At 44.8% G+C, this 16,944-nt stretch overlaps 1 protein-coding gene across 1 annotated transcript in view; it reads left to right on the forward strand.

The window, feature by feature from the left end:
* SYNDIG1 (synapse differentiation inducing 1) overlaps positions 1-16,154 on the forward strand; it is a 100,048-nt gene extending 83,894 nt beyond the window's left edge. Inside the window, exon 4 of the mRNA XM_054063945.1 lies at positions 15,911-16,154. Coding sequence (XP_053919920.1) covers positions 15,911-15,937 — 27 coding nt within the window. The 3' untranslated portion in view covers positions 15,938-16,154. The remainder of the gene's footprint in view (positions 1-15,910) is intronic.
* Positions 16,155-16,944: the final 790 nt, after the last annotated feature.

The raw sequence follows: 16,944 nt of genomic DNA on the forward strand, positions 1-16,944 counted from the left end.
GGAGGGGGGGAAAGCATTACCACTCCAATGGGGCATGGTGGTTCCTCTGGAAAATGTGGTCTATCCAGCAGCAACTCCAGCAGCAGTTCTTCAGGAACATGTGGTCACTTCTCCAAGCTGGTTCTTTTGGAGTGGTGGGCATGCGTGCCGTGCCTCCTTGGCAATTTCTATTTATAGGGCAAGTCTGTGCCCCATTAGCATGTGAGGGGTGGTCTTCCTGTGCATGCACAGAAGCTTCTTTGGGAAGGTTCTCAATTTGAGGCTGGGGGCACCAGGGCAGTCAGGTGGTGGTGGGTGGATTGTGCCTGCTGCTGCACCTCCTCCTATCCTCTGCGGCAGCTGCCCCATCACAGGCAAGGGGGCAGGGGAGCTGTTCTTACTCCTACACCTCCACCCCTCATTGCTTCAGCAGAGCTGGGTGGTCCTATGCATTCAGGTGTGGGTGTCTCCTTCTGCCTCATGTTTCTCAGCAGCCCAGCCAAGGTCTCACAGTGTTATGGGGTAGAGATGCAGCCTTTCCACATGGTGACTCCTGGTGACATGGTGATGGGTGTGGCTGGAGGTCCTCAGAAGCAACATGTCTGTGGGAGGGATCAACTCGTGACAAAAAAAAAACATGCATTCTGAGCAGAGCTCTTATCTTGCTCATCCCATGGGTGACATCCAGGCTGGCAAGCATGGTCTCCTGTTATCCATCACTACCTTGGGAAACTTTGGGGACCATATAAGCCCCATCCAAGACCCCAGCGCTGAGCACCACATCAACAACTGATCCATTTGCTAAATAACTCAGAATTAAGTGTGTTTGGGTGTAGTTCATCACAAGAAAGGAGAATGATGACTGGGATTCAAGATAGCACTTTGAGGACACCATCCTACCCCTGTGTGAAGGCCCTAAATACCGCAGTGTGTGAGATGTGCAGTGAGGCCTGTGAGCACATACGTTTGCTTTTGTAATGCACAGGTGCTCAGTGGGCATGAATTCAGGCAAGAGAACAGATTTCAGTTAGGACCTGGCTTTCACCACATGCTGCTGTGCTTTGCCCCTGATGCAGAGAAACACACAGCAAAGGCAGTGGATTGCAATGTGTAATGTGCTCTTCCCTTATGTCAGTGCGATTTGTGGGGAATTAGATCTTTCTCTCAAAGCCTAAACTCACATGGTATTGAAGAAGAAACTCAGATTTTTCGTTTAAAAAGAAAAGAACTAATACTCCCTATTCCCGATCTGAATTTAACCTGGAGTTCAAAAACTAAAAGGTAAGTACGGGAACTTTAAATATCATTAGACATGCCCAACAATAATCATAATTTCATTTTCAAACCACTCATGTGGTTGATGGGTCTACCTTATGATTTTTAATGATGGTTGTACAAGCTGAATATTGACCCGAAAGGCAAAAGTCAGCTCTGGATCTAGAAGAAACCTTCCCAGCTTTGAAAAAGCCATAAAGGCCCTTGCACCTAACCTTAAAAATAGCATGCTAAACTGGGGAATGCAGGTTTTCCTGTCTCTAGGAACTCCCAAGCAACAGTAGACAGGAGAAGCACTGTGGAAAGAACTGCCTAGCAAGAGCATTCCTTAGAACATAACCTGGCTGAAAGTTGAAGATGTGCCTCTGTGCTGCACGTGCTAGAGCAACCCACCACGCGAACAGCAAGAATCAAAGGCATAAATGATGCCCTGGGCTGCCTATGACCTTGTTTGATGTTGATGAAAACCTTAGGCTGGCCAAGTCAGGAAGCAGCTTTTCAAACACACATGGGATTTCTATCCTTTCTGCTGAAATGGGGAGGAACTACGTGCAAACAAAATCACAAGTCCCTGTTGCTTAAGCTGGAAACGCAGCTACGAAACTGGGCAGCCACATGCACTTCTATTCACAGAGAGCAGCCTGTGTGAGCCATGCTGCAACTGAAACCACACCACCAGCTTTTGCTTTTTGAGTACCAGCTCCAAACCACTACAGGCCAAGGACTGACAAGTTCTCCGCTGGTTCAGATGTAACAAAAAATAAGCTGCCCTGCTATTTTCCACATCTATGTTAGAGTAGGTCCCACCTGTCTTCCCCTAGCCAGAATAAATCTGGCATGAACTTCATAGAATCATAGAATGGTTAGAGTTGGAAGGGACCTTGCAGATCATCCAGTCCCAACACCCCTGCCATGGTCAGGGACACCTTCCACTGCATCAGGCTGCTCAAAGCCTCATCCAACCCAGCCTTGAACACCTCCAGGGATGGGACAGCCATGACTTCTCCGGGCAACCTGTGCCAGTGCCTCACCACCTTCACAGAAAAACATTTCTTCCCAATCTCTCATCTAAATCTCCCCTTCCTGTTGTGTGCTCAGGCAAATCTGGCAGAAAGACCAGTATGAGCATCTACCTTACCCAAATGGTGTTGGTATTTCTGACTGATGCCAAAATGTGCAAACCTACATGAGTAGGGAAATCACAGTCAGCTAGAGGGATATCTTCATAATGGCTACAGCAATTACTCCCGTGGTTGAGAGCCATACTATTCAAGACTGGCTATGAAATGCTGTCAGCAATCGTTGAACTAAGAAAGCACTCTGCAGATGATCATTCATTTTTGGCTGCGTGTTGTTGATGGTTATTTTCTGTTTGTAACCCCTCATTTGGGAAAGGAAAGGTTGTGTGACCAGGGAGGGGAGACAGGGATTCTACAGCTGCTGCGAATGATGAATCGGAAGAAGTCAGGTGGAAGTAGACACCGAGAAGACGACCCTGGTTGCTTTCTTTTTTCAAAGCAGCTTTTTGAAACTGAGTTAACATACCTGTCATTCAGGTCAGCTTGAGCTTGCCCCTTAAACATACCTGTTATTCAGAAGCCATTGTTCCTTTTATGCTCTCCCCAGGCTTAAAGGCAACTTTATTTTTAATAAACATCACTTTTGGTGTACCAGAGTGCTCTGCCTCCCTATGTTTGGACACAGGAAAATCCTGTTTAGTTTACAAAAGAGCTTTGCCATCCCAGAGATAGGAGAGGAGACGGTCTCCCAAAGACTACAGCTGCCTCATTGCTTCCCTCCCTTTCTGAAGTGGGACCTTCATCCCATACTGGTTCAATCAGGAGGTATCAAAGAAGTGGCACTGATATCTTAACCAGATGACAAGCTGTAGTGATGGCTAAGATTTGCTACAGGGAAAAATATTGAGCTGTAAAGACCGGGGTTGGAAGGCTCCAACTTAATCATACAGTGTAGGATGTCACTGTGGATTAACCTCCAAAGATGCATGGGGAGAGCCGAACACTCACTGAAAAGGAAGAATAAAACCCTCTTTGTGAACGTCTGAGCTCAAGGGAGCAGAGAGACTCTCAGCAAACAATTTACTGTGTCGGAGACTAATTACACATTACATCTGCTGTCTGACAGGATTTTGTAACCCCTCCGATACCTCTATTGATTCTCAGTGCCTTCATTTGGGAATCTTCCTACCCTTAAGCATTTTTTATTGCTCTGTCAATGTGAAATGAATTCCTCTCATCTTCCATGCAACATCCACCATACGGCTGGCTTGCAATAGTCCCTGCTGTGGCAAGAAGAAGGCATAGTGAAGATAATTGGGACCATCACTGTACACCAAGGCTGGAACAGATGAGAGGTAGACATCAGCCTGCCTGGCCAAGGCAGTGGCAGTGGCAACCACCTTCTCTGGGCTGACTGCCATGCAGCCTTCACAGCTTGGGAAATGCCACCCGGAGAGCTGCAAAGGAAACTCACAGCCAAAAACAAGCAGCCCCTCTGAAATCTTCCCTTAATTTTTTCCTGCATCAGTGCAGGTGGTAGATGTGGTGGTCTGCATATGGGACCACAGACTAACTTAGTTTCACAGAGACTTCTGAAGGTCTCCTCTCTGGCTTCCTGCTCAGTGCCCCGTGTTTCAAACTCCAAACAGCTTGGTGGCCCCCACTGGACTCACTCCACTTTGTCCCTCCATCTTTCAGGCTGGCTAGGATCAGTCTGGGTAGGATCTCACCAGTTCCAAGTAGAGGGGACTAAAATCACTATTATCACTCTAATGACTCTCACGCTGGTGGCTGCACTCTTTGCTGACACAGCCAGTTGGCCTCCTGTGTTGCAGGGGCATGCTTCTCACTCCTGGTTCTCCCAAATTGAAGGGCAATTTGAGCACCGAGGGGGTTATGATTGACTCACATTTAGAACTGGAGCCACATTTCTTCATTCTGTCCTAGAATTGGTTTATCCATTCTATTTTAAGAACACCTACTATAGACTTGGCATATTCATTATTTTCTCCTCATTTGAGACACCCAAGAGGCAAGACCAATCACAATAAATAAAAGAAATGCTCAAATGAGCCAACATGCAGGCTAAGTAATTCAGAGTGTTTTTTCAAAACCAGATCCATGAAGCAATATCTTGTATTATTACTTAAGTGCTTTGGTTATGAGCAACTTAGCAGCCATGGTAGAGTAACAGCATCTTCAAGGAAGCGAGCTATCTTGGGGACCTGAAAGGACACATGTACAACTGCCACATAAAAGTAGCAGCATCATGCAAAAGTACCACTGGTACTTTGTAAGCAAGCAACTGGGACAAGAAGAGGCTCTTTCAGAGGTCTCTAAAGAATGGATATGGTCGCACAGCATCATGCTCAACCACCTCCTTGGTCCACAGCAATTTTTGGGTTGTCCCCAGCTGTGAGTAGGAGAGGTGGACTAATAAATTGAGAAAATCTCACATGAGAGTTTAAAATAAAATGATCTGTAGAAAAACCATCCCCATTGCCAATGCCTACTAGGTAGGATAGGACCTTATTTTTTCTTTTGGCCTCCCATCCAACAGCTGTCTGAGTTGACACAAGGCCTGTACAGTGCCTTGGAATTGATAGAAAATTCTCCTCTTGTCTCCAACAGTGAAGATCTGGTTCTGCACATGACTCCCTCCTTCTTTAGTTGCGTCCACGGCAAAGTAAAGCGGGCATTTCCCTCCTGCTCCCAAGTCCTTTTGAGGAACAGTGAGTATCATCAGCTACAGATGTTAACCTGTCAATCTGGGAGTGATGAGAAGCATCCTAGAGCCAGTGTCTTGTCACCTGGGCCACCCGTAGCTAAATCCCAGAGCATGTCTCTGCGGCTCTGCCAGCTGCTGTGTGCCCCACCCCATCCCGTGGGTGACTAATACAACCCCTGTGTGGATTTAGGGACAGAAGCAAACTCTTTACTTCAGTGCTTGTGGCCCATCCCTGAGGAAAAACTGAGTATGAATTACTGCACTATTTCCTTTCCTCAGGATCTTCTGGCGTGCATGGTTAAGGCAAAAGCCTACCAGTACCCCTGTGGGAAGTATGATCCCAGAAATTTTCTGCACTGCTATTGGTTTCTCCTCTTCTATGAAACACTGGAAAACCAGAAAGGCTTGACCTGCCAGGAGGCTGAGAATCCCAAATCCCAGTTCCCTGTGCCCCTGAGGGGTGGCTAGAGGGATGATATTCTCTGGTAGCCCCAAGAAATTCCCATAACATAGGTATGCCAGGGACAAATGTTGTTGGTAGCCAATAGCAACCCACAAAATTGAACCATGAAATAAGTAACCCAAATAAGTCTACCCATTAAGACCTGTTCTTACCTTCTTTTATTATTTCATTTGATTAATCAGTTCATCAGACCATTCTGGAGCCTGCCTGTGAACTCTTACTGGTAACTTACAAGCAGTCAGTGACTTGTGGAATCATCAAATTAAAAAAATCTCAGGCAAACTCCCTTTTCCTGTTGCCCTCCAAGAAAGGACCTGTTGGCATGCTCCTGACACAGAGCAGCAATTAGAGCTGGTCACATTTTCTAATCATTTTATGTTTGCTTAGAACATTTTCCATCAGAAAATGCCATTTAATCAAAAGGCAAGATTGGCTGCAGTACTATGTCGGTTTCAAGGACATTTTATAATTGAGAAAATAAAAAATGAAACCCTTTCATAATGGCAGAATAGGAAAAGTGGCCTCAAGTTGTGCCAGGAGAGGTTTAGATTGGATATTAGGAAAAATTTCTTTGCCGCAAGAGTGGTGAAGCACTGGCACAGGCTGCTTAGGGAAGTGCTGGAGTCACCATCCCTAGAGGGGATCAAAAAACATGTAGACATGGTGCTTCAGGACATAGCTTAATAGGCATGATGGTTTGGTGCTGACAGTTGGAATTGATGATCTTAGTGGTCTTTTCTAACCTTAATGATTCTATGATTATATGACTATTTCACACAAACCTTTTTGAGACATAACACAGCCTGTTTTCTTTTGAAATTATTTGTCTCTCAGATATTCAGTACTGAACAAACTGCAGTCCAGCTGGCAAGAGCACATCTTGAATTTTCTTTTAATTGAAACTTTGTTTGACAGATCCAAACTGAAATTGTTAAAAATATTTTCTTTGTTTCTTTTTTTTTTTTTTTAGGGAACTGCCAAAATGCAATATTTTGCTCTGTTTCAAGCCAGAAACAGATGTTCAGATTTTAATAATTACTTACCACATATAAAGTCCCATTCCCAGATCTTTTATACTTCATTGCTGTGTAGAAAAATTCTCCTTGGCTCCATGAAGAACAGATCTCCCAAGCCCCCCTGTGTTGAATAATCTATCCTTGGAAGCACACACTCCTCTTTTTCTGCAGTGAAGTTCATGATCCTGGAGCTGAAGGGTTAGACACTGTAGCAGACTGATGCACAGATGCCTTCCTGCAACTGTAAGGCAAAAAGAGGACAGGTAAGACATGTTAAGCCAACACAGACATGGTTGCACAAAGAAGAAAGCAGAGTATGTCCAGACCAATCTAGGCCAGGTCCTAAAACAGGCAGGGACTTGGAAGGGAAAGAAAGAGCAATAGGGTGAGCTCCTCCATCAGTGGAAGATGTAAAAGGGGAATCAGGCTTCTCCCAACCCAAAGCACATCTTGAGGTACCATCAGCTGACTGTATTCAGCAACAGCAAGAGAAGCACTAAGAAGGCTCAGAATCCAGGCCAGGATTTGGCCTTGCTACTCTGCATCTCCAGGAATATTTACTTCTGCCTGGGAAAGACTACTCAGTGCATGCAATGGCAGAGGATCTTTGCTTGCTATCGTATAACTTCCACAAATTTGCCCTACACTAGAGACTCCAACAGTTTGAAGAGGAGGATACCACTTTCTAGTAGGGGTATGAGAATGATCTGAATCCTTTGGTCATGTCCTTCTCCTCATCTACTCTTCTCATTCCCTGGTCGCCCTTCACAGACACTGTTCACACACACCTGGAACAAAAACAGAAGCTCAGAGAAACAAGGTTTCAGTGCTGGTCAATGTGGCTCACGCTCGACAGAGCTGGGGCTTCATGGCACTGGGGAGACAGTGGAGCAGCTCCACACTGGTGCTCTCAGAAGAGAAACTGCAGGCACCAAGACACAGACTCCCTCTGTGCAGTCCATGCTGCCCAAGCCCTTGGGTTCCTTTGTTTTCTAACATCACTCTTTTGAAGATTAGATATGATGTTCTCAGCTATTCTGGCTCTGCAAACTCAGCAGGCAGCAGCCTTTCTCCTGCCTTCTTGATCTTGCCAGACTCTGAACTCCAAACACTTGCAATTGTTTTCTAAGCGCTCATGTTGCTCTAGCGTCCCTAGAGATCACATCTGTATCCCTGGAGCTTGTACTGCAGCAGAACATTGAGCTCCTGTTGGACTCATTCAGGGAAAATGACTCCTGACAACCAGCTTCAGCCCAGGAGGTCTAATCTCTGCTGATTCCTGCAGCAGTAAACAGAGAGAAATCAGTGCCTCCTGACAATAATTCAGAGCAGGAGATTCATGATCTGAAGTAGTGTTGAAGGGCTGTGAATCTCTGCTGGCTAGAGAGGAAGCCTGGGGAGAGTCACATACTCTATTGTGCTCTAGTTGGGCTCTGCGTCTGCAACACCATCAAGATCCTTATTCTTATTTCCTGTGGCCTGTGCTGTAGTCCTTCCTGAGTCTCAGATCCAAACACACTTTCAGACTGCTCCTCCCACCACAGATGCCTGGACCTTCCCATTCCAGCCATTTCTGCATCTCAAAGTTGCCTCTGCAGCACTGCAGTTGCTTGGAGATGAGTGGGAGCAACTGGTTAGGAACCCATTCTCAAATTCCCACGCCACAGTGACACTGGTGTGTTGAGGAAGGCACTGAAGAGCTATCATCACTTGTCATCCAGGGGCTGTTGGCTGGGAGGCAGCTTAGGAAGGTCCCTTCAGCCGAAGGTACTCTCTGCATGCTACTGCACTGGCTCTTAATTTACTTCAGCACCAAAGCATCATAAAAGGCACGAGCATTTGGGAGGGATTTAGGGCAGGATGTGACAGGTCAAAGTGGAGTATCTTCCAAGAACTGAACTGCAGGGTGATGGCTATTGCCCAGAGGTTCTTTTAAGATTGCATACTTGTCTTTGGCAGGGGAGTTCTCTTCAAAATGAATTTCCTGTTATTTTCACTTCTTCCTTTATCCATTAGCACAAATTAGCTTTTCTTCATTATTCTTTGGCTTTCCTCACCACACACACTGCTGGCCAGCTTATTCATCTGGAATCTGCCATTTGCTAACTGATCTGATTAGAGTTAATTACTAATTATTTGTATTACTACAACCCTGATGTTAAACGCACCATGGGAATATAATTTAATTACAGCATAATATCAATCAGATGCATAAATTAAAATGTTCACAATTAATATGAGCCCATTTTCAGTTGTTCAAGTTGCCAGATTTGGACAAGGGAAAAAAACTGTTGTTCCAGGCTGTTGTTCAGTGAGAGATGGGCAGTTTTCCCAAGTCAGGTGGAGGAATGGGGCTCGGAATTCCCTGATGTGGTTACCTTTAAGAAGAATTCTTTCTGGAAATATTTTTATCAAGAAAAGCTGTGATTGTACACTGTTTAAGTTCTACCACGTCTAGAAGCAAATAGTTTAACTACATGGTCTATGGAGAACCGTGTCTTTGTGTTTGACCTGACCTCGACAACAGCTGGGTTTTCTGCTGGAAGTAGAAATGCAAGGCAGTCCCTTTGTGGCCTCTCCTTGCCATTCATCATTCTTCATATCCCTGGGATTTCTTCCCTCAGGCATTTTTTCCCCCAGTTGAAGAGATATAGGCAGTTAGCTTATTCTTTGTGCACAAATGGGTCTGTAGCTTCATTTCCCTTTCTGAGGCATTTCTGGAGAGGTGAACAGCACTGCAGGCACTAGATGAGATGTTGGACACACCACCGACACATACATTGCACGAAAGACAACAAGCTTCAAGGAAAACCCATTTTTTTCTGCTTTTCACAGAATCATAGAATTATAGAATTGTATGTGTTGGAAGGGAGCTTAAAGATCATCCATTTCCAATTCCCCTGACATGGATGCAAAGTCAGCTCTTGATATCGTGTGCCTGATTTAACTGTTGATACTGAGCAATGCCTTGATTAAAATAGAAGCAATTAAGATGATCTGAAACATGCCTTTTTCAGGAAAAATGCAGGAAATGAAAGACATTTACAGAAGTATCTTTTGGCTATTTTACAGTCCGTCGAGAAACTGTGGGTGCAGTGGTTACTGCTCTAAGAGAAGTGTAACACTTTGGGAAAAGGGATATAAAACCAGTCTCCTGAGCATCAAATGTCACACACTGGGCTATGCTAGGACTGGAGAGCCTGAGAGGGTCTCTAGCGTCCAAGCTTTCCCACACTGCTGACTGTTGTGGCTGCTGCCCATTCTTTCCTGGAATGCTGACTGTACCTACCTGGTGGGATTGTGGTTGGGAAGGGCACCAGAGCTGAGAAAGCCCCTGGGAGAGGGCAGGGGATAAGCTCTTCTCCAGAGATTGTTCCAGAAGTTCTCCAGAGCACCCCTTTTCCAATGCATGAGATGCTCTGTGGCAAGGAAAAGCGCCCATTAGTCCAATGTGTGATGTCCTGCAGGGCTCCCATTAGCGCCTTTGACCTACCCATCCTCCAGCCCCCACTGCAGGGGCTGATGGTGTCCTGTAAATCCCCTAACACACCCTTAGCCCCAGTCGAGGTCTAATGCCTCAGCCTGTGCTTGCAGGGCATGTTTCCTTCCCGCTGGCAAGGACGGAAACCAAATTAAATGCCTCTGGGCAATCCAGAGCAAAGTAAACCTTTTCCTATGGGTCACGTTGTGTTGCAGTCAGTGCATGTGATTCATCTCCTGCGTGGGACCTAAGGACACGAAGCGACCTAGTTTGGAAACTGGTCCCTTGCTTTTTACTGTGATTTCTCCAGTGTGATGATCCCCACCATCATGTTCTACCTGCCCTACGTATGTGTCTCTATCACAGCTATTACTGCAGCGATACAGCACTAAAGAAACCTACCAAAATTCAGATCACCACCAAAGACAAAGGACAAAGGAAAAGAAATGTCCTATTTTGAAAGAAATCCCTTTTTGAACTCCTATACCTATCAGGGGGTGAAAAATATGGGGAAAAAAATTGCAGGTCAGCCACAAAACTTGGTTTGAACTCTGAGCTTATAGTTTTGTGGCTCTTCTGGAATACCTTACAGTCAAAGAAGATTTTCAAAATAAAACTGGCTGCTGACTCCCCTAGAGCTGATTTTGGGTTTATTTTGATGCCATCAAACCTAGAATGGTTTTGGATGCCTTTCTAATTTTCCTCTAAATTAAAAAATCAAGAAAAAAGCAATCACAGTCATAAAAGCCTTTGGTGTCACTAAAAATACATCCTCCTCAACACAAGCAACAACAGAGACAGGTTCGTCCCATTTTGCTGTTTATCTCAGCCCTTGAAGAGCTGAGCACTGCACTGTTTCCTTTCTGGTTTGTAACCACAGGGAAGAGCAGGCAGGAAAGCCAGGGGACTGCTAAGGAGACTGACTGGGGTGAGAGGAGGAATGTGCAGTTGAATTCACAGTTGAGCATGGGCTTTCCAAATGTGAGCCCAGGAGGGAAAACAGAACATTGGCCTTTGTCTTCTAGTTGTCATCTTTGAGGAGCATTTACATCTCTATAAGGGATATCACAGCTCAGTACCATGTGGTATTAGCATCTCATATAGCCAACCACAAGTTATTTATGGAACAGATGGTGAACAGCTTATTCCCTGCACATGTTATCCCAGTAGCCATGGTTTTACAGGGCTTCTCCATGTTTCACAGCCCTGGGAGCTTCCAGACAGCTGGGAATTCATCTCCAAAAGACCATCCCATTTCAGCACTGTGGTGATTCAGGGCAGCACTGTGCCTCCACAGCTGCTCCAGCACAACAAAATCCTTTAAGGATAATCCCCACTGAGGAAAGAGAAAAAGATTCTGTATTCCATGGCTGCGAACAGCCCTGAGTTAGGCTTAAATCCCCACTCAAGTTAGGCTCAACCTCCCCCCCGCATCACCCCACTGCCATGTGCTTAACCCCATCTCCACTCATCAGCTCTGTCCCTCTCCCTTGCAGTAAGGCAACTGAAGTTGGTTGGCGAGTTACAGACCACAGCAAATAAGAGTCCTCAGCCACTCCACTATCTTATAGCAGGTCACATGATGGATTAAAAACTTATTCTTCTGACAAAGACTGTAATGAGAAGAGAAAATGGCACTGCATGAATCCATTCCTCTGACAAGGGTTGCAATGAAGCTTTCATGGCTGCTGTGTTCATGCTGCAGGTCTGTACTCCTTGTTAGTATTAATGAAGAGAAAGAAAACAACAGTTGCATCTTCTTCGGAGCAAGACAAATTTCTGGTTTGTTTTGCCAGGAAAGGAATGTAAATATCTATAAATATCTTCCCACAGAATTGTGGAAACGCTCCTGCTGAGCAGCTGAAAGTCACTGATGTACTGGCAAAACAAAGGAAATCCAAACAAACTCCAGAGAAACTATGCAGCATCTATCAAGCCTACATAAGAAGCCCTGTTTGCCAGAGACCCACTTTTCTGATTACTTTGCAATGTCACAAAATTATATGACTCAGCGAGTGACATCATCTTTCCCTGCTGCCTCCTTGCTTGGATTGTGGAGCTGGCATCTCTTGTTTTCTGCAGCTCTCTTTCCGTCACCATAGCTCATTACAGACCACAAGTTACAACTGCAGATGAGCTGCCAGCTCCTCTGCCTCTGCCCATCCCCTTCCACTACAGAAGCTCCAGGCACAAGACCTGCCTGTGACATCCTCCAAGCCGTAGCCAACACAGTTCACAGCAGGATGAACTGTAATGCTTCCTAACCATGCTTTTTGGACCTAAACCCATGAGTTAGAGCAGCAGCTAAAGCAGGTTCTCAGCCTCTCCTGGGAATCTTAGAATGATTTGGGTTTGAAGAGACCTTAAAGCTCACCCAATTCCAACCCTTCTGATACAGGCAGGGAAACCTTCCACTGGATCAGGCTGCTCAAAGCATCATCCTACCTCGCCTAGAATAAGGCAGCCTTTGCAATACTCTGGCCCCATTTGCACCCAGTTTGCTGAGAGAGAAATGTGGAGACTCATCCCTTCCAGAGGACTTGTACTGACAGTTTGCTTAGGGAATTATCAAATCTACATAACCAGATAAATACCGATTTACCTTTATTGCATATTGCGCTGTTCATGTCTATTGATGAAAGCGACTACGGAACAATACCAGGCAATGAATATATTGAACTGAGCCATAGATTCATCTGGAATGTATAACTAGATTCTGCTTTGACTGTTCAATTTTTCTGAACAAGTGTGGGAGTGCAGTACTCATTCACCATGTACAATAGAACTAATACCAAGAACTGTCTGTTTGCAACATTTGTTACCTCTGGAGAATTTAAAAATTGAGTGAAGGGAAATGTACTTTTGTTTGTAGAATGTCAGATGAGCCCTTATGAATTTCAAAAAGTCAAACACAGGCAGGATCAGAAATATCAGCAGCATCTCCAGCTTCTTTCCATATCTTGTTCCTTTCTTCAGAATCCAGTTTTTTTTCTCTCTTCCTTTGTGGTTGTTGTTTTCTTCCACTGTTGCTGATGTGAGTTGCATCAGCAAGAAACCTCTGAATGCCCCAGTATGGAATTTAGATAGCGAAACATTCAAACCGTGATGCCTGTAGGATAAAAGTGCTTGGAAAGAAATAGTTTGCTCCATGCAAGCGTGCATCAACCGTGATATCTTCTTTTCTTTGGCTTTCAGAGTTGGTTTTGTGTCTTTGGCAAAAAGAATAATGTTCCTCTGTTATAAAAACCAAGGATTTATTTATATGGAAACCTTCTCCCAAGTAACAAGAGATAGGACAAGAAGAAATGGTTTCAAGTTGCGCCAAGGAGGTTTAGATTGGATATTAGGAAAAATTTCTTTACTGAAAGAGTGGTGAAGCATTGAAACAGGCTGTCCAGTGAGTCACTATCCCTGCAGGTGTTCAAAAAACAAGTAGATGTGGTGCTTCAGGACATGGTGTAGTAAGCACAGTGGTGTAGGGCTGATGGTTGGACTTGATGATCTTAGAGGTCTTTTCCGTCCTTAATGATTCTATGATTCTATTTCCCAAGCAGCTTCCACTTAGCTGGAAAGCCATTTGCCACTGAGCATTATTTAGATGATCATCTGTCCTACTCAGCCAGGGACCTCATGGCCTGGATTTTTCCTGCTGTTTTTGGGTTACATGAGGCACTCAAGCACAGTAGTACAGGAAGGAACCCTTTTGCTGCTATCTCTTATTGACTCCAAGGAGGATGAGCAGGCTCTACTTGCTGTGCCGTCCCTCCTGTGAAAAAGAGCTTGGGAGGGGCATATTTGAGGAGGAAGCCAAAGCGGTAATTCCCACAGCCTTGGCCTGAAGAAGGGATGAAGAGGAGGCTTTGTGGGCCACGCTTACAGGAGGATAAAGAGGAAAAAGGAGAGGGGAGGAGTAGGACCAGGGGCAAAGCCTACACTCTGTCCTTGGGCCAAGCACCTCAGTGTCTTTAAAGACTCCAGAGAGTCTTTAAGAATCCCTTCCAACACAAACTATTCTATGACAATCTCCAGATTCGCTTACACATGATGGTAGACACAGTATAAATACTATAGACAGTGGGGCTTGTAACAGTATGACTGATCACCAACCTGAAGTACTAGAGGCTTCTTTGCACTTGTCTCAGTTTGGATGAGGCACTAACACACATCAGGCCATGTGAGCATGGCCAAAGTAAGCTCAGGTTTGCTGCCAAAACCCCTGCATAACAATCACCATGTTCTGGTTCCTGCTCTCTTCCCTGCCCTTTGTTTCCCACTTTCATCTTGCCAACACCAAACCCAAAGGATGGGTGCTCTGCCACACACCCACCTGTGAGAAACACACATCAATGTAATAGAAATAAGAAATGTCACTTTGCCAATGGATATGGATCCGATCAATTAAGAACCCAAGTTATCATTATTTAGGGAAAACAAACAAGCAAACAAAGAATTTAGAGTAAACCATCTATTATCAGCCACAAGGAGAGGTGTCTTTCTCTCTAGCCACCACCTCTCTGGCGAAAACTGCATGGAGCTTCTGAGCATCATTATATCCTGAACGCCACAAATTCCAATACTGAAACAGCCCATATTTGCAGAGGACTTTGAAATGCTCATTTTTATCTCCAGGCACTTGTGCTAAGTGTTTTTACTTTTGAAGACAATGACTATTCACCCCAACACTTTTTTGTAGAAGTCCAGTCATTGGAGGCAATCTTCTCTTATCTCTTAGGATACATAGGTTTTGCTTGAAAGTGATAAGACTACAGAGAAGTTGATTTATTCTCTTGAAATATTCTATCTTTCTGGGTATATATGTACATATATATGTAGGTATGTATGTATTTTTAGCTAATGAAACAAAATGTACAAAGTTAGTTTAAAATTCAGCTAACAGCATTATATGGTTTTATGCAGAGACAGAGCTTTTCAGCTCCTGCCAATTAGCACATCTCCGCCTCTGATGGAACAATTTAAACTAGCTGAAAAAATCACCCAAAAAGTGGCATTTAATTTTCTAACTTCATTTCAAGCTACAAATGGGACTCTCTTGTTAGGTTATTTCATTTTATATGAAAACATTAAAGGAGTCTAATGAGTCACGTTTTCCAAAATGTGTGGCTGCAAAAATTCCCGAGACAAGGAGATCTGGTTTTATCTTGATTCTTCATGCTTCCCTTCTTAAAGGACTAAATTAAAAAGACATAGGGATATCACCTCACCTGGAGTCCTGTGTTCAGTTTTGGAATCCTCAGCATAGGAAGAACGTGGATCTGCTGCAGTGAGTCCAGAGGAGGCCACAGAGATGACCTGAGGGCTGGAGCACCTCCCATACAAGGACAGATTGAGAGAGTTGGGCTTGTTCAGCCTGGAGAAGAGAAAGCTCTGGGGAGACCTTAGAGCAGACTTCCAGTACTGAAAGGGGCTACAGGAAAGCTGGGGAGGGGAATGGTCTTAAGGTGAAAGAAGGGAGATTTCCATGAGATCTTCAGAAGAAATGTTTTCCTGTGTGGGTGGTGACTGGCACAGGTTGTCACAGTTTGCCCAGGGAAGTCATGGATACCCTATCCCTGGAGGTGTTCAAGACCAGTCTGGATGAGGCTCTGAGCAACCTGGTCCAGTGGATGATGTCCCTGCCCACGGAAGGGGGATTGGAACAGGATGATCTTTAAAAGTCTCTTCCAACCCAAACCATTCTGTGATTCTATGAAACGAAGTTATTGAGAATAGAGCTTGAAGTGCAGGTGAACAAACAACAAATGCAACAAGTGCAGATGAACAAGCAATATAAGCAGTAGCACTGTATAGAGCTGTGGCAGATGGGGGGAGAAGGGGATATTCCCAAGCAAGGACAGTAACCCCCAAGCATAGGGCTTGGAACTGGATGATCTTTAAGGTCCCTTCAAACCCAAACTAAGCTTCTTGTGACAACTTCTGTTTGCTGAATAGGTAAAACTGAGGAGAACCCTGCACTGACCACCATCACACCATATCCAGCTGCCTCTAACTGATTCAGGATAAGCCACCCATCACTCCTCACCTGTGAGAAGCGACAGCTATGGGTCGCAAACTCCTCTCATCGTATGAGACAGACCCTCTCCATCTAATGTGTTTCCACCTCTGTAAGTTGGCTGGACCTCTTATAAGTGATTAGAATGGACCTCATCATTCAGATCTGCCCCAGCCCACCTGATCAAGCTATGTGGGAAGCTAAATAGCAAAAGCAATTGACTCCAGCTTGAACACCAGCTCCAGCACAACACTGCTGCAAGATGCTTGCCCTCTAATGTCTCCTCTATGGTTAGCCTTTCTCCTTCCCTAAGCTGCATATCTAGGAATTTTGGCAGCCCACTGGCAAGGAGAAAGGGTTATAACATACAAGACGATTCCATTAAATAAGATGGGCAAAACTGACCTTTTGGCAAAAAAACCCCACATAGTATAAAGTTCTTGAAAGACGAATATACCTACCCACCGTGCAGCCATTACATCTGATCATAGAATCGTAGAATCATTAAGGTCAAAAAAGATTTCTAAGATCATCCAATCCAACTATCAATGCAACACCAACATGCCTATTAAACCATGTCCCAAAGTGCCAAGTCTACACATTTTTTAAACTACTCCAGGGATGCAGACTCGACCACTTCCCTGGGCAGCCTGTGCCAATGCTTCACCACTCTTTCAGTAAAGAAATTTTTCCAAATAGCCAATCTAAACACCCCCTGGCACAACTCAAGGCCATTTCCTCTGGTCACAGAAGACTGCAGGCAGCAACAATAAGGAGGATGAGAAGCTGCTCCACTGAAGCAGCCATGCCTAGCATCAGTATCTGAGCTGCTGCATTTGAACACATCAGCCTTCTTCATCTTTTTAAATACTGCCAATCCAATACAACCTTTGTACTCAGCCCTGGGAGGCATTATTCCAACACCAGCTTTTTATGTAGCCTGGGGATAATCCAAAAGGAGAACATCACAAGA

Source organism: Cuculus canorus, chromosome 3 (assembly GCF_017976375.1).
Source record: "Cuculus canorus isolate bCucCan1 chromosome 3, bCucCan1.pri, whole genome shotgun sequence".
NCBI lineage: Eukaryota > Metazoa > Chordata > Aves > Cuculiformes > Cuculidae > Cuculus > Cuculus canorus.